We start from the raw sequence: 17438 nt of genomic DNA, 5'->3' as shown, positions 1-17438 counted from the left end.
ATCTAACTAATTAATAATCTTAATAATCTAACTTCCAACAAACACAAAGCTCGCTGTCGGTTAATGTCTCAATGGTGCCATGAATCATGCTGTTGTTCTAAGTTTGACTATCACCCATGTGAACCGACCGGTTTTTCCTCGTACAAAGGGCTCACCATTGTTCAGAGAGAGCACCACGATAGAATAATAGATTATAATGTGAGTATGAGCTGTTTAAATAAATCTAAACTGGACACTGCAGTTTCCCCCCTAATGAACGTAGAATTTGATTCAATGTCAACTCATCAAATATTTTGGAAAGCCCTGTCCCGTGTTATCGGATTATGTTTATATATGTTTTTCATCCAAGTTGCTCGATTGCAGTGAATATGGAAACATTTAAAAAAAAAAAATACACTACGTATAGGTATGAATTAAATATATATAATATACGCGGCTATATTTTTAAAAGTGCTCGGATCAACACGGGCCAAGGCAATGGAAATGCACACGGCTTTAAAGGCGTGTAGTGGGACAGTTTCTTAAAAAATAAAGCCTAAATAAAGCCAAAATAAAGGAAGAATTGTCCGAACACACGCGTCCATCACGATCTCGGCCTCACCCGTCAATCAGTCACGGGGCGGTGACGTCACCCGGCGCCAGCCAATCAGAGCGCGCCGCCCCTCAGCAGCCCAGACGGGGCTCAATCCTCGCTAATATGGCGACTCACCGAGCCGAGCACGGAGATTGGAAACACGACCGCTTTTAACCGCCGCAGTTACCCCCTCCTGGCATGTTTAAATATGTCGGTGTTAAGCGGAGCCACTGCATGCACAGCCTTTTAGACGATGTTTGCAGAGGTGAGTCGGCGTCGTAGCGCCGCGTTTGTGTGTTTCCCGGTGATAGCGGCTAGTTAGCTTGTAGCGGCTAGCGCCCCAGCGCTGCTCCCGCAGGTAAACACTCTGACAGGGACGAGGACGCCACAGAGCCGCCGTGATTCATGGAAAAGCCCGTGCGTCGTTGGTGGCAGCCAGCCCGGAATCACGCTCCGGTAAATGGCTGTGTGCGGGGACGTGTACGCATTTACGCGATGCAAGACGTGGCTGGACACAGCAAAGGGTGTATGCGCCGATCTAATGTGGCGAAACGACAGCGACAAACCACAGTTTTAAAGCCCTTATAGATCCAGGTGATATGGGCGTTAGCTTCGTGAAGGTGTGGAGAGGCTACATTTTAATGTTATGGACGAATATGTGTTGCTGGTAACTTGAACAGGGAGAAAATGCGTCCCAATTTATAGTCACTGGTATAGAAATGTGTGAGAGAGATGCATAACGATTTGTCCCAGTTCTCCCATGATGCAGGCGTCTATGTGCATGCTAGTTAGGCAACTTTCTGCAGCTCCATTAATCATGACATGAGCAGACAGGCCAGCTTCCGACGCTGACCCCTCGGCTGCAGATGATCCTGCCCCACATGCAGAGGTTAAACTGCGGCTTGGAATCGCTTTGCAATCTATTCTGTTCTCTTGTGGTTGTTAACGCGTAATTACATTGTACTGGCATTGCTTCTGTGTGGGTTGTTTCGCCAATCAGCCGTTTGATTAGTGTTGATGTACCATCAGAGATGATGACCTAATCAAGTCTGGTTTTATTTAGACAGGGACATTTGTTCTGTGCGATTAAGATTAAATCCTTGGAGCAAATCACTTGTGTCGACCTGATGGACTCCATGAACACACCTTTGTAACCTGAGCTCTGTTGGGGGGGGTGGTGGTGTTGTTGAAGGCATAGTGTTCTTCCTTAGATGACTTGGTGCTCTTCATCAGGACTGAAATCCTATTAAGGTGTCTTAATCAAAGCTTGGTGGACATTAAGCTCGCCATACTCATCCAGTACCTTTTCAATCCGCTTCATCCCCGTCCAAAACAAACAAAGGTTGCAAACGCGTTTGGAGACGGGGACTCTGTCGGCCAGAAATGTGTGTTAGCTTCAAATGATGTAGAAATATTTTATAGTCATGCCAAGTGTGAAATTCTAATACTGTGGTATTTACATTAAATCAGCAACTGCTAGTGGTGTTGCAGATGTGCTGATGAGCCGGAGGGCGTGTGGTTTATTGGATCCCCTCACACCTGAAGTCGCCCATATGACGGTGTTGTCCGTGGTGTTCTACAGGCTCCACGAGTCAAATATTGCTTTTAGCCCTGCAGCAGTAGCAGGTGCCATTTAGCCTCCAAGGCGAGTACTTCCGAGCAACGTGAGGTGTGCTTGTTTCCATTCTATTGAGTCAGAATGTATCACAATAATCAGCCGCTGAGTATTCATAATCGCTGCGTCAGCATTAAATTATCTGTTTTGTTGCACGCCTGACAGGCCTTGAACACTAGTGGGATTCCTGAGTCATTAGCGGTGCTGTTTTACCGTTTTAGAGCTGATAATATAAACTACCCTGACATTATATCAGCAGTTTTCCATTTAATATATAACATAATGTTAAACGGGTTAAAGATGCTGGTCAGTGGGCGACTGCAGCGCATGGTTTAACTTAGCAGGCAGCTAGTTTTGGCCACTTTTCTGCAGCAGCAGCGCTAATTGTTTTGATTATTTGTGGCTTTTCTCCATTTATCTGACACTAATTCAGACTCAGTATTAATATTTAATCAGACTTATGAATCAGAAGATCTATCTCCTCATCTCTAATCAGTTTTTATCAGCGTCTAGTTTGCACATTTAAATACAGCTCTTTTTCCTGTGGTGGTCCTGCTGGATTAGATCAGTATCATCAGTTACTTTCACTTCCTCCCAGCCTTTAAGCAGGATTCTCCCACAGTAGCGCTTTAACAGGCTGAGTGAACTTATAGCCTGATATAGCTGGACTGATCAGGGATGCAGCTAAGCACTTGTGCACGGGGAACAAAAATAACTGCCCGCCCTTAAGCAGCTCTCCTCGCATTTGTCTGGCTGTCTTTTGTCGATGTGCAGTTCATGTTCAGGTGGTGCCAGAAACTTCAGTTTCAGTTCTGTCCAACTGAACGTCGGTAGCCGTGTGTCTGAATGTGTTTCCCCTACTTCGTCTTCAGAGTTTGTGCACTTGAAGTTGCTGCTTGTAGGTCTAGTGTTTGGAAGAAGGCAGCAAAAGAGGGCAAGGTCAGGTGGAGCCACGCACAACGGTGAGTGCGGATTAACATAATGGAGTCATAGTTCACCTTCAGCAACATGTCAGCCAACAACAGCGTCCCTGTCAATTATGACGTGACCAGATTAACCAGTATAAACCAAAACCACGCCCACCAGCACACAGCTATATAGGTATCCTGCCAAGGTGATCGGTTAGAGCCCAAACACTTGTGTGTCCATGTGACTCTGTTGCCGAGATGTTGTTGAGACGTGGACCTTCCAGATAAGCTTTGGTGTTAATCACCAGGACAGATGGTTTGTGTTTTAAAACCCTGTGTAAGCTGTGATGACTCAAGAGCGTTCCCTGTGTTCTCTGTTTATCAGAGGACAGCGCTCGCGCTTCCCATCTGGAGCGCACTCGCACGTCACACATCTGCACGGCTGCATTCGGGAATGTCGCAGGGAGAACCGGATCCAGGGCTCGGACGGGAAGGTTTCACCGCCGTTTCCTCTCCTCTGAACACGTAATCGATGTTTTCATCTTTACTGGGGGACAAAAGATGATGAAAACAAGGCAAAAAAAAAAATCTTTTCCCCCCTCTGGACGACAGGGTGAAATGGTGGGAATGCATTGATACAGTTTAATAGAGGGGAGGAAACCGTGGTGATAGTCACGAGGCCGGCACGGCAGCTGCCACAGCACAACCTCTAGGTTATTTTGGGATGTCGTTTTAGACAAAACCAGTTAAAGTGTGATTCCTCCACGCAGGTGAACAGGTGTTTAAGACAGCGATGAGATGGTTTATCCCTGTTCCTGGCCAAGGCTGTTGCTTGTTTCCAGGCCAGGTTAAAATCTCTTTGAGATTTTGCTCCTTTAACACCGGTTCTCGGCAGCTCGGCTCCGGGGCACGACGCTCCCGTACATTCTGAGGTGAACTCCAGCCGCGCCACAGTTGCTCCGCCAGTCTGTCAGGTTCGCGGATCCACTGTGACTGTGACGAGCAGCGACGTCTCATCAGCGGAACTGCTTATCTAAGGAACCCTCGTGCAGATGCTTGGCAGCAGAGATCAGTACTGCTGATCGTCACCGTTCCTGTTGCCAAATCTGTCCGATTTCCATGACAGCTTTTCACGTCGTAGTTATGAAGCTGTTTTCCCCCATAACATCGTGCTGCGATCAGATTTTTCCACGTGATAGCCCAACACGGGAACCGATAATCCCGTTTGCACTTCCATACGCGCGTCTGGGTGGATTTTAGAGCTGGTGAATGTTGAGCTCGTCTCCCACGAGGCAGAAACCCGGCTCACCGTGGTGAGCCACATCTGCAGAGGGTTCGCGGCTGGTGTGAAGACCTGGAGCTGGGAGCCAAAGCTCGGTTTCCTGCAGTGACAATAACAGGAAAGACACAGAATGTGACAGATGAGAAGGCACACGCAGAGGCATGTGGCCACACAGGCTTTATCTGTTACGCACAAGACGGAAGATTAAACAATGACGGCGTTCTAGAGGAAGTCTGGCTTTGTTAGTGCACGTGACCATCGTGCCCGGACGTTGAACGTTTCTTAAAAACCTGTTTGAAGTGCACAAAGGAACTCGCGTGTCTGTGTTTGTGTTTCAGGCCAGTCTGTCCATCTGGGGATGGGGGGGTCTTGGAGTCGTGCTCTTCCTTGTCACCTTTGGACCCTTTGCCATTTTCTACCTGGCCTTTTATATCTTCTGCTTCATTGGAGGGTGAGCAGAAGTTCATCACAGCCGGGCGGGTCCGTGTGCAACTGTTGTCTCACTCTGTTCTGTCTCCCAAGGGGCTTTGCTGTCACTCTGCTCTATGGAAAGATCAATTCAGAGAAGCAACTGGAGCAGTGCGAGCAGTCTTACCTGCCCCCCACACAAATTGGTATACTGAAGGTAAAGACGGGCTCAGCAAAGCAGCTCGACCTTCCCCACAACAACAAACGAACCGAGCGCCTTTGCTGTGTAACTGCGTTCCGCTTCGCTCACCTTTGACGTTTTGTTTCAGACGTTGGATGAGATGAAGCTGGAGATGAAGCCTATAAAGATTGACAGGAGACTCACTGGCTCCAGTTTCATCGATGAACCACTCCAGCAGGTTGGTGTGTCTCCGTGCAGGACTGCTTTCGTCATAGCTGTCCGTCAAGATCGTTAAGGCGATACCAGTTGTAGCGTTCATTTCCTGTAAAAGTGAGCTTTATAATGCTTCTTCGTGGGTGTAAGACATACAAATGTTTCCTTCCTTATCACAGCATGGTGAAACCTTGTCTCTTCATGGATGAGAGCATTAGTGACCAAGCAGCTGCTAAAGTTACAGCTCGTTTTAGGAGGACACATGAATTATTTGCACGCCATCCTGTCAAGTCCAAGAGTAGCTGCGTCTGCTCCCGCACAGTCGCATCTAAACGGTTCCTTTGTGAAAACGATCATGACGAAGCATATTTATGCGTCTGGAAACAGAAGCCGAATAATTTTCTATGTGCTGAATCTCGTAAAACATGAAGTTTATCCCGCCAACGCTAAAACGCACCGCGCCGAAGCTTTTGCGGCTGAAGCAAGAGGAAAATACTGTTGAAATGCTGCTCGACGAGACCACAAACAAGAGGAAACCTGTAGCCTGTGGCCTGTGGTTACAACACAGTGGAACTGTTGATTTCGGCCTGTTGACGCTCATAAAATCTGTCAAAGTTTAGTGCCGCCGCAGCAGTTTGTGACGGTCAGGTGACTGTGGTTGCTCAGCTGCTGTGCTCCCGCTCTCTCTTCCTCACTGGGAAATGCTCGCTAATCATTTCCGCCGGCTGTGGACCTTGAGACTCTGCGCAACGTGACATCATGTAAACCTGTATCACCAAATCTCTCACGGCAAATCCTCTATCTGCGCAGCTCTTCCATCAGATCCCGATGCATCGTTAACATCAAAGCCCTCAAAGACATTCTTTGTTTCCTTGTCTGCAGGTGATCCAGTTTGCTCTGAGAGACTACATACAGTACTGGTACTACACTCTCAGTGAGGATGAATCTTTTTTACTGGAGATCAGACAGACGCTGCAGAATGCCCTCGTCCAGTTCTGCACGAGGTACCACACGCGTGCACGCGTTTATGCTCCGCGCTGAATTCGTTTTTCATTTTGTTGTGCAATTTATCGGGCAAAAGGTCAAAAGAGGTGGACTGGCAGCCTTACTTCACCACTCGCCTGGTTGACGACTTTGCCACTCATTTACGGGTGTTCAGAAAAGCCCAAGATCGCCTTGCAGACCGAGAGGACAAGCAAAGTAAGCCAAGGGTGACCTCTGACCTTCGCTAACCGACAGAATGATAGATGATTAGGAGTATCTGACGAGCATCTGACCAATTTTGGTTGCTGTCGGTAAGAGATGTGACGTTTTCTGAGCAGGGGACATCACAGAGGAGCTGGTGGACTCGTTCTTCGAGGCCGAGGTGGAAATGGAGAGGAAGATTTGCCGCGACGTGGTGTGCATTTCACGTAAGGATGAGGAAGGTAAGCACACGTCTGCCATGTGTCGGCTGTGCTCTTCACACTGTCATGAAAGCCCTCTGTCACAACTGTGTTGCCCTCTGTCACAACTGTGATGGTAAAACGTGTGTTGGGTGTGTGTCAGGCTTTCTCCGTGACTTGTGCGAGCTGCTTCTGTATCTGTTACTACCTCCTGGAGATTTCCACAACAAGAACATGAGATACTTTCTGAGGGTGAGTGCAGGAAGCGTCGATTGTTGTCATCTTCAGGATGTTTAAGCAAAAATACCACATCTAAAACAACTGTTTTGATGCTTAAAATAAGGTTAAGAACTGTGGCCAGTGGGTTTAAAAAGCAATTAAGGCCAAATCATTAAGGTCTTAGCTACTTTTTAATGCGTATTAGGGTATTTCTGGGACTGTTATCTCCTGGTTGTCAAGTGTCTCTGCCTGGACAGTTTTCAGAGGATAAAAGCAGCTGCTGCAGGTTGATTTTCAGTAAATGTGACCAGGATGTCTGAAGATGCTCTGCGTTGTCCTTCAGGAGGTGCTGGCGTGTGGCGTGCTGCTTCCTCTCATCAATCAACTGAGCGACCCAGACTACATTAACCAGTTTGTCATCTGGATGGTGGGTGTTGGCGCCCGCGCTGCCAGTGAGACGTGAATAAACGTTGCAGTTTGACAATCGTCCTTTTATACAGATTCGCGACTCCAGCTGTAACTACGAAGCCTTCATGAACATCCTCAAACTGACAGACAAGCCTGCGGAGCTAGAAGCCGTCAAGGACAAAGTGGCGGAGGAGCTGCAGTATCTGCGCTCCTTGGACACAGCCGGAGACGGTGGGGACTTTGGCCGTCCTGTCCCGCGCCACAAGGCTCAAAGTGTAAACGTTAAACTTTGCTCTCCTCTCCTCCCGTGTTGTCTTTGTTTCTCTGTCCTTTAGACATCAATGTCATCAAGAACCAGATAAACAGTCTTCTGTTTGTGAAGAAGGTGTGTGAGACCAGGATCCAGAGACTGAAGTCTGGCAAGGTAAAAAACAAAAAAGGGCGGCGGTGCGGCGCTCGTGCTGCTGCATCCAGTCAGAAAGCTTTATCGGACTATAAAACCCCCCAGTATCAACCAGAATGTTTATCTTTTTTAACGACTGCATCAGGTTTTCTGCCCTTCAGACTGACTTTTGCCTGTCTTGTGTAGGAGGTGGACGCCTTAAAGCTGGCAGCAAGCTTTGGCAAGCTGTGCGTGATCCCGCTGGACCACATCCTCGTGCACAACATAGCGCTGCAGTTTTTCATGGGTAAATTCCCATAAGCATCGTGTACACGGACGCCAAACATCTCCGAAGACGACTGCTGGCTTTAATCCTTAACATTTGCCTTATGCTGTGTAATCCATGACTTCTTCGCTTCATCTAGAATTAGAATCTGAACCTCTGTTCGTTTGAACAGCCTCATGTGACTCCATTAGAGAATGATCACATGTTACAGGATTACCTTTGTGCCTGTTTGCATGAAAACTTTGGTGGAAACAGCAAAGTCAACAGACTTAGCAGCATATCTGGTTATACTGTCATTTATTGAGCTATTTCATGTTAAATGGTGTAAACTGGGAAGTGCAATTTCGGCTACAAGGTCACACGTATATGTCGAATTGCAGCTGCTGGAAAAGACCTGCGTTGACGAGCGTTTTGCTCCTTTTTGCAGACTTCATGCAGTCGGCGGGGGCCCAGGCAGAGCTGTTCTTCTGGCTCACTGTGGAAGGCTACAGGGTGACGGCACAGCAGCAGTTGGAGGCCATGCAGGTCTGGCAGAAAGATGGCAAGAAGCATCCCAGTGCCACCAAGGGGCTACTGAAGGCCGCTGCACTCGGTGTCTATGAACAATACCTCTCTGACAAGGTAGGAGACTTATCAACACCTCATTTCAGTTTCATCTGTCATAATTCAGTTGGTTTTATAAACAAAACTCGCCCGCCCTCTGGTGGCTGCATGACGGCACAACACAAATCTGTCTGTTCCTCTCCGTGATCGTCCAGGCGTCACCCAGAGTGCAGGTGGACCAGGAGTCAGTCATAAAACTAGGAGACAAACTACAGAAGGATGATCCCACTCCAGAGATATTTGATGAAATCCAGAGAAATGTAAGTTTCCTTCTGCCAGCGTTGTGACTCTCCGAAACAATGGAGTATCTGTCTTATTCCCTCCTGATGCCTTAACTCCTGCCTGCCTACACTTGTAACTGCAGGTGTATGACTTGATGCTACACGATGAACGCTACTACCCGTCCTTCAAGCAGAGTCCCCTCTACGTCCGCATGCTGGCGGAGTTGGACATGTTGAAAGAGCCCAGCTATCGGGGATCCGACGATGGCGAGGGAGAATCTTTCAACGGCTCCCCAACGGGAAGCATAAGCCTAGTGAGTCCCAGTCTGACTTTGTACTCTGCTTTCTGTGTAAAATCTCAGTAAGATTGAAGAGAACTGTAATGTAGAAGTGCAGGAGGCTGATGTAGAGTCGGGTCATTAAGAAGGTGCCCTGAATTTATCTGCTGTTTCAGTCTTTAGATGACCTGTCCAACTCCTGCCACGACGAATCTATGCACATACACGCCTTCATCTCAGACACAGGTATGCTCACGCAAATGTTCTGCTGTGGGTCCGAATACAGAGCTTTAGCTCTTGGACCTTGGTGTGGATGTGGTTGTGCCTGTATGTCGGGGTTGTCCCTCCCTTCATACATTTCCTTTCACCGTTTCACCTCCTCCATTCATGGTCTTTGTCAGCTTTACTGGTTTTCAGTTCTTCCTACTTTCTTCTACCATCTCTGGATGATTTTCTGCTCCGCATTCTTTATTTTGGTTGTTCTTCCTCCTTTTGCACTTTCAACATGCACATACTTTTCTGTTTTCCTCCCTGTTTTCTACCTTTTTTCCGATTTCATCTGACTCCCCGTTCGTACGTCCTTCATTCCCATCCGTTTTTGGGTGTAACGCTGGGGTGCCGGTAGCTGACGCTTGTCTCCCGGGATTCTGGGGTGCTGCAGGGGTGTGCAACGACCACGGCAAGACCTACGCGCTGTACGCCATCACCGTGTACAGACGCAACCAGGACGGCAGTGAAGAGTGCTGGAAGACCTATCGCCGGTACTCCGACTTCCACGACTTCCATATGAGGATCACTGAACAGGTACCAGCAGCTCCTCGCGCGTCGGCACGGCCTCCGTTTGCACCCCCGTAACTCCTGATCCGAACTGACCTTTTTAGTTCGAGAATCTGGCCTCCATCCTTAAGCTGCCAGGAAAAAAGACCTTCAACAACATGGACAGAGATTTCTTGGAGAAGAGAAAAAAAGACCTCAACGCGTACCTTCAGGTCGGTTCACGTGTGGCTTCATTTCCTCGTGTCTATTTGTGTGGCTGCACGTCGGGAACTTTTGTGTGTGTTCCAGTTGCTGCTAAACCCAGAGATGGTGAAAGCCTGCCCGACCCTGATTCCTTACGTCTACGACTTCTTGGAGAACAAGGCCTACAGCAAGGGCAAGGGAGAGTTTGCACGCAAGGTTCCTAAAGCGTTTGTTTATTTCCGTTGCCTTTAGAATCGCATCACGTGGCGCCTAAAACTAATTCCCGGTATTCTTCCTCTACACCTGCAGATAGACACTTTTGTAAATCCTCTCAGAAGCTCCATGAGGAACGTGTCCAACGCAGTGAAGGCCCTGCCGGACAGTCTGGCCGAGGGCATGAACAAGGTGTCTGACAACATGGGCCGGATGTCGGAGCGGCTGGGCCAGGACATCAAACAGTCCATACTTAAGGTAGCAGCATCACGCCCACGCTGCCGTAAACCCACGGTTCTCGTCTTTTCCGACCCGCTGTCGCACGTTTCCCCAGGTGCCTCCCCTCCTCCCCAAGTCCGACATCGACCCCGAGCACTGCCGCGTCTCTGCTCAGCTCGACGACAACGTGAGTGGTGGGCGTCCGGGTCAGGGCGGGGGCGCGTCGGGCTGATTTCACATGCTGCATCTCTCCGTGTGTGAACCGGTCGGCAGGTGGACGACAACATCCCGCTGAGGGTGATGCTGCTGCTGATGGACGAGGTCTTCGACCTCAAGGAGAAGAACCAGTGGCTGCGCCGGAACATCAAGAACCTTCTGCAGCAGCTCATCAGGGCCACATACGGAGACACCATCAACAGGCGAGGACACACTCTGGTTCTATATTATGACAGGCTCCCAATTTGCTGAGGTCATCAATAAATGTGCCAACGTCCATGAAATTCTGACCCTGTTTTCCTGTTTTTACAGGAAGATTGTGGATCACGTGGACTACCTGACGTCACCAGAACAAGTTGCAGAATATGTTAAGAAGTTCAGGTACCACCCCCCCCCTTCTTCTCTCTTTGTTCAGCAAGTAATTGGGATTAATGGGAAGAATTATGGTGAAGCTTGAGCGGCGCTCTGTCCTCTCCCAGGGACTCCTACTGGCCCAATGGCATTCTCGCGGAGACGCCGCCTCGTCGGGACAAAAACATCCGTATGAGGACACGAGTGGCTGCCAAGACCAGCCTCCTGGGCATAATGCCAGGTACGCACGTTATTCCCACACTTATTCTCCACCCCCGATGGGGACGAGCCGTGATTCCCGTCTTTTCCCTCCCACATTTCATCCTCGCCGCTGCGTTTCTCCGGGCGCCTCAGACGAGCTGAAGCACATCATCGGCGCGGACACCACCAGGAAGGGCATCCTGCGCGTCTTCGACATGTTCCAGCACCAGCCCATGAACCGCCGCCTGGTCTACGTTTTCCTGGAGGGCTTCCTGGAGACGATGTTTCCCCAGTACAAATTCCCCGAGCTGTTCGTCAAGCTGCACTCCCGCTCTCCTCGCGTCCACAGATACGGCCAGAGAATCAAATGCTCCTCGCTCAAGAGGTGACAGGAGAGGACGGAGGTGGCGGGACGCGAGCTGAAAAGACACGCACAGACTCCGGAGTTTGAGTGAGGGGGGGGGGGGGGTGTGTCCTTGGCGTGAATGCTGGGATGCGTGTTGGTGTGGATGTGCTGCCCCGCCGCTCCTCTCACGCTCCCGTTTCAGTGAAAACACTTTACATCAGACCAGCGTCTGAAGAACGAACAACACAAACTCTGCGCACATCTGGAAACTGATGATTTGCACCGAGACTGACAGTGGCAGTCTTTTATTAGTAGTTTAAGCAGTTTCCATCTCCAAAGCTGATTTCCACCTTCTCTTTTGGGACGTTTTACTTTAGCTTTACTCCGGGCCGATAAATGCTGCTTTTTCCTGGTCCGGAGGGCAGACCTTAGATGCTGTACCGGTTTTAAAGTGCAGGAGCTGATAGCGCAGACCCACATCTTGCCTTACTTCTCCAGCTTCTTCTTCTTCATCTCCCGTCTGTTGGTCCCGTCAGCTGCACTCAAACAACTCGCTAACCTTTTTGTTTCTGCTTATTTATAGCAACCAAATGTATCCATGGCGCTGGGTCCAAAGAGGCGCCGTTTTAAAAATGTGAGCGAACAAATATAAGTTGAAAAGGTGTTTTTTTTTTTTTTTTTTTTAATGTCTGCTTCTTTTCTTTCTCATGAGCCATAATGGTTTGTTCTTTTATTATTCCCCCGTTTCTTCCCTCAAAGAAAAGTCTCCTTTAATGCTCCTGTCATCACCTGTGACAACCAAAGCTCCTCCACGTGCGTGCGTGCGCTAGCGCGCTAGCTCGCTAGCTCGCTGCTCTGATCTTTACTCTGCTCCATTTCCACGCCGTGCAGAAGGCAGTGACCAAAGACTGAAGTGGAAGGCTGTCCAAGAGCAAAGAATGTACTCTCTAGTCTTGGTTTCACTCGTCCAAGTGTGTGTGTGTGTGTGTGTGTGTGTGTGTGTGTGTGTGTGTGTGTGTGTGTGTGTGTGTGTGTGTGTGTGTGTGTGTGTGTGTGTGTGTGTGTGTGTGTGTGTGTGTGTGTGTGTGTGTGTGTGTGTGTGTGGCACAAAGATGCAACCCACACCAGTCAGAAACTGTCAGCGCGAGCTAGTCATCCAGCCTTAAAAGGTCGAGCATGTGACCACAAGATGCGCACTACAGCTCCATTCTCTCCTCTAAAACATCATCGTGGTCAATCTAGACCCCCCCCCCGATCACTTTTAATGAAAAACGTCTTTCATTTTGTGCAATATTTTTTCCTTCCTTTAACGCATGTGCATTTTTCACACATTATATATTATGTATTAAAAAAAAACCAAACCAATTCATAGTTTTAAAGGAAAAACATCGAAAGTTTCCCCACAGGTGTTTTTATCCCAACAACTTGACATTCCGTTGTTGTAAAACTGTCTATTTTACAGACTTGTTTTATAAGTCTGAGTTTCTCCGGGGGATATTTCGCATCCAGCCGCTCACACGGGATCACTCTCCCGGGTCACGACTGCGCTGCGGAACCGGGTCAGCACCTGATGCTTAGCTCAGCGGGCTACTGCTAGTTCAGAGGGGGCCTCCGACAAGTAGCAGAGTCTTTTCTTTTGGATTTGTGCATCTTCTGTTGAGCGTGAACAGACGCTTGCTTTTGTGGACCCTCTTCCTGTCCGACAGGCTCCTGGGAGAGCCCCCACCTGTGATTCAATGTTCCTGTGGAGTCACTGCTAAAGAGCACTTACCGTAGCACCTGCAGGGGGGCTGCTCCCCTTGGACGGATGGAGTCTGCTGCAGTCTCAGCCCCCCCCCCCCCACCCCCCGCATTGATTTTTGCTTGCACAGAGCGGAACATGAACTGGAGCCCGTCTGGGCTTGACACCGAGGAGGTGGCGGTGTTTAACTCTGTGCACACTTTACCATAGAGGAAAGCTCGTCTTAATTTTTAACACCAGTATTTATGACCCATGATGATGTGTGCATATGTGTACAGTACGTGTTAATAGTGTGCCTAAATGTACTGTCGACTCTATTTTCATATTTTTCTTTAACCAGAAAAAAAAAAATCAGAACGTCATGATTATTTTACGTGACTGAAGATGACTTTAGTTGTTTTTTTTTGCATAATGCTTATCAAAAATCTTCCTTGCGAGCAGTTGTGCTCAAAACCGTATAACACTAATTAAAGGTAACTCAGACTGACCTCGAGTGTGTACGTCGGATTCATTGCAGTTGGTTCTACGAAGTCAGATTAAACTGAATTTGTGTGTAAATTGGGGGGCAACTTACTGTGAACCGCAGATTTATAATTTTGGAGCAGAAACTGAAAAAGTAATTATTAAATGTCTGTCTGGTGACATGATGTGCTTTGAAAAATGTTGTATAAATGGCTAAACCAAGATCTTTATACACAGTAATCTTAAATCAACAGCTATTTTTTTAAATACTTTGACTTTTAGATCCGCAAGACTCGATTAATAACCGTTAATTAGTCAATATAATGTAGTTAAAGCAACATCGTGTTTTACTTATGGAAAGATTCAGTCAATGATGACTGCTGGGATGATCAATTAATCAACTAATTCTGGCGTCAACAGCGTGATTCTTTTTAATTCGAGCGAGAGCAACGACGGCATCATTTACAGTCCCAGTTCAGGTTCAAGCGGCTGTTCTGGTTCGGTAGAGTCCAAGATGAGGACACTTTCAAGGACGCGTCCTCAGCGGTTTGCTTCAGTCTTCTTCTGCGCCTTTCCTACCGGCTCAACAATGACAACAATCCCCCACGCAGCCAAGCCTAGGGGACAAAACAGAACGATACTTTTATGCAGCAAAGCCACTGAGGTGCATTTATAATTTAGAATCTGGACACTTACTTGCGGCAAAGGTGATCTGCGCCACCGTCCCCATCGAAGTGGGTCCGCCCCGTCGCAACACTTTCCTGGCCGCCTGGAACACATAAGCTCCAGCCAGGATCAGACCTCCACCGGAGATGATCCGACAGCTCCAGCAGCTTTTAAACGTCTGTCCAGCTTTGGACACCGGAGCATCGTGTTCTCCCGTCGGTGCCTCCGGTGCTGTTGACATTGGTGCACGCTGGATGCTAATGTGAAAAACGACTAGAAACGTTGAAACAAAACAAAAAAATGTACAAACAGTCTGCTTCTATTAGTCGTTTTCATGTAGTTTAACGATGCGGGGTTGGACAAGCATATAAATAATACATTTAAAGCCTCATTTCAATGGCTAGAGAACTTCCTAGCTTCGGGTCATGCTCGTTAGGAGATAGTTCACATAGTGCTTCCGGTTTAACGCGGATGTTATTGTCCTGAGCAAACCTTTCAAAATAAAAGTCGTGGTTGTTGCTTCACTGGTATTTCTGACATCCCTGACGTTGTGATGTTTTCCTTCGGCACCGTTTTTACGTTTGCGTTGTTGTTAATTCCTCTGACAGAGGCCGTCGATTCCTCGTACGTGGCTGCTGTATACGAGCATAATTTAATTCTGAACCCGGACCCCCGAGTCCCACTGTCCCGCCTGGAAGCCCTGCAACACCTGCAGAAAAACCTGGATATCTTCGAGGTCCAGGCCGCCCGGGCCGCCCAGCAGGTACTGACCCGTGTTCTGTCATAGTTAGCAAACTTGTCTATTTCGCTACCTCGAGTTTTGCTATCTATTTCTGCCGCTATGTCAAATTTTGCTACCCCTGTGTATGCCTAGTTGTGTAATAATAACTAAAAGGTACGGTTGTCTTCTACATTCTAATCATTATTAAAGCCAGGGCATATTTTAATAGCCTCCCATCTGCTGCCAGGATTCATTGGATTCATTGACAGACCAACAAACACGTTCCACTGATGGACTTTGAGCCGTGTCACATGTTTTCTCCATCGCATTGTCTTCATTTATTTACCTGTTAAAGATTACCTAAAAAGTCCATTCTCAGTAACATTTTACAGGGATATTTCATTCATCTTTATGCATTTCCTGTATATATTTGCGATTTTTTTTTTAAAAATTAAAATTGTGCAAAAGTCTTCAAATCAACTTGGGTCATTCCTCCTCAGGGAGCCCAAATCATTGTGTTTCCCGAAGATGGTCTTCACGGTTTTAACTTCAGCCGTACCTCGATCAGCGCTTACCTGGAGACTGTTCCTGATCCGGAGCAGGAGAGCTGGAACCCCTGCCTGGAGCCCCTCAGACATAACAACACTGAGGTGGGTGTTTGAAACTCTTGTGACTTTGTCTGTGACTCAGATTCAAATGTGTCCGGCTCAGGTTCTCCAGCAGTTGAGCTGCATGGCCCGCCGGAACAATCTCTACCTGGTGGCCAACATGGCAGACCTACAGCCCTGTTCCGTGAGTGCTGCCCCCTCTTCCTGCCCCCCTGACGGACGCTGGCAATTTAACACCAACGTGGTTTTCAGGTATTGGCAGAACTCTTTAATTGACGCCTGGTAGATGCAGCCAACACACGTTGTTTCTTTTCCCTTCCTCCATCCAGGTCAGATGGTCTGCTGGTGGCACGGTACCACAAGTACAACCTTTACTTTGAGGCGGCCTTTGACGCTCCGCCAGAACCTGAGATTGTAACATTCGATACGCCTTTTGCCGGCAAGTTTGGCCTCATCACCTGCTTTGACATTCTTTTTCAGGAGCCTACGGTTATATTGGTGGAGAAGGTAGGGACACTTAAGCCTTTCTCTTCCTATCATTTAGTCCAGGGTGCCCAAATCAAGGCCTTGAAGGCCGTAGCTCAGCCAGGTTTTCCGTCCTACCAGGAAGAAAACGCTTCCTCCGAGAAAAGTGGGGTCCCAGGAGAAGCCGTTGTCTACCTGGCAGGACAGAAATCTGAGCCGAACCGCGGCCTTTGAGGAACTGAATCTGGGCGCCCCAGATTTAGTGTCTTTTCCCAGCATTCACCTCTCCCATGGCTGCTCTCAGGGTGTGCGTCAGATCATCTTCCCCGCCGCCTGGATGAACCAGCTCCCCCTGCTGGACATAATCCAGTTCCAGAGAGCGTTCAGCCTCGGCGCCAATGTCACGCTACTCGCGGCCAACATTCGCAATGACCAGCTGATCATGACAGGAAGTGGAATCTACACCCCTTTTTCCGCTACCTATCACCACGCCCAGAGAGGAGACCCAGAGGAGGGCAGGCTGCTGGTGGCCAGGGTGCCCGTCTTGGACCCCGAGTGGCTCGGGCACAACGCGGCGTCCGGCGAGGCTGCAGCTGTGGACGAAAGCTCTGGATATTGTTACAGCGAGACCTGTCTCGACTCTCCCGCCTCCACCGCCCCCGTCTTCGTTTCCTCCATGATGTACGACCCTTTCACCTTTGCCCTCCTGAACGCCACAGACGGCGAGATGAGGGTGTGCAACGGCACCTTCTGCTGTTACCTCCAGTATCGGTGGGTGACGGAAACCGGCCGTACGGAGCTGTACGCGCTGGGAGCGTTTGATGGCACGCACACGGTGAACGGGCGCTACGCCGTGCAGGTACCGACGACCACGATCGCCTCGCAACCGTTTCCCCACTCTTGTGACGCTCGTATCCGTTGCAGGTGTGCGCCCTGGTCCGCTGTGCCGGGTCAGACGCCTCCTCCTGTGGACAGGAAGTGGACGAGGCCGAGTCCAAGCTAGACTTTATGTTGGAGGGAAAATTCGCGAGCAGGCACGTGTATCCATCGGTGCTGTCGAGCGGGATGGTCCTGGAGCAGCCGGAGCGCGTGGAAGCGGCGGCGGACGGCAGAGTCAGCCTGAAACACTCAAACGTGATGGGCGGGCTGGTCACCGCCTGTCTGTACGGACGGATGCATCACCTGGACACCGCGTGAACAGGAAACCACCAAAGCCGATTTAATCTGATGAGTGGGAGGTTTGAGGGGTAGCTGATGGCTGATGTTTATTACTGCAATAAAAAGAAAACATGAATGTTCTGAGCTG

At 48.9% G+C, this 17438-nt stretch overlaps 2 protein-coding genes across 3 annotated transcripts; both read left to right on the top strand.

The window, feature by feature from the left end:
- The first annotated feature begins 671 nt into the window (after positions 1-671).
- Positions 672-13698, top strand: snx13 (sorting nexin 13). Of its 2 annotated transcripts, none has more exons than XM_011609472.2 (25): positions 672-839; positions 4718-4830; positions 4902-5004; positions 5117-5206; positions 6064-6185; positions 6263-6381; positions 6504-6608; positions 6730-6818; positions 7129-7212; positions 7286-7424; positions 7529-7617; positions 7783-7882; positions 8289-8482; positions 8620-8724; positions 8829-8999; positions 9140-9209; positions 9625-9767; positions 9845-9952; positions 10029-10139; positions 10233-10394; positions 10471-10542; positions 10629-10774; positions 10884-10952; positions 11051-11163; positions 11277-13698. In XM_011609472.2, exons 1-25 carry the CDS (start codon positions 828-830, stop codon positions 11510-11512), a joined length of 2865 nt encoding a protein of 954 aa, XP_011607774.2. In that variant the 5' UTR covers positions 672-827; the 3' UTR covers positions 11513-13698. The 2 variants fall into 2 exon arrangements, with proteins under 2 accessions (XP_011607774.2, XP_011607773.2); XM_011609471.2 differs by lacking the exon at positions 672-839 and adding an exon at positions 860-1030.
- Positions 13699-14638: 940 nt separating this feature from the next.
- Positions 14639-17431, top strand: btd (biotinidase). Its single transcript, XM_011609476.2, has 6 exons — positions 14639-15101; positions 15560-15709; positions 15771-15919; positions 15997-16174; positions 16437-16991; positions 17057-17431. Exons 1-6 carry the CDS (start codon positions 14892-14894, stop codon positions 17327-17329), a joined length of 1515 nt encoding a protein of 504 aa, XP_011607778.2. The 5' UTR covers positions 14639-14891; the 3' UTR covers positions 17330-17431.
- Positions 17432-17438: the final 7 nt, after the last annotated feature.

This window comes from Takifugu rubripes, chromosome 12 (genome assembly GCF_901000725.2).
Source record: "Takifugu rubripes chromosome 12, fTakRub1.2, whole genome shotgun sequence".
Lineage (NCBI taxonomy): Eukaryota > Metazoa > Chordata > Actinopteri > Tetraodontiformes > Tetraodontidae > Takifugu > Takifugu rubripes.
The sequence above is the reverse complement of the archived record's forward strand: the minus strand, read 5'-3'. Positions and strand labels throughout refer to the sequence as shown.

Bases quoted from the DNA above. Each gene is read 5' to 3' on its own strand.
- snx13 (XM_011609471.2), top strand. From the start codon at position 980: ATGGAAAAGCCCGTGCGTCGTTGGTGGCAGCCAGCCCGGAATCACGCT. The intron at 6,186-6,262 runs GTACCACACGCG...ATCGGGCAAAAG, and splicing joins CTCGTCCAGTTCTGCACGAG to GTCAAAAGAGGTGGACTGGC. The intron at 9,953-10,028 runs GTCGGTTCACGT...TGTGTGTTCCAG, and splicing joins ACCTCAACGCGTACCTTCAG to TTGCTGCTAAACCCAGAGAT.
- btd (XM_011609476.2), top strand. From the start codon at position 14,892: ATGTTTTCCTTCGGCACCGTTTTTACGTTTGCGTTGTTGTTAATTCCT. The intron at 15,710-15,770 runs GTGGGTGTTTGA...TGTCCGGCTCAG, and splicing joins TCAGACATAACAACACTGAG to GTTCTCCAGCAGTTGAGCTG. The intron at 16,992-17,056 runs GTACCGACGACC...TATCCGTTGCAG, and splicing joins ACGGGCGCTACGCCGTGCAG to GTGTGCGCCCTGGTCCGCTG.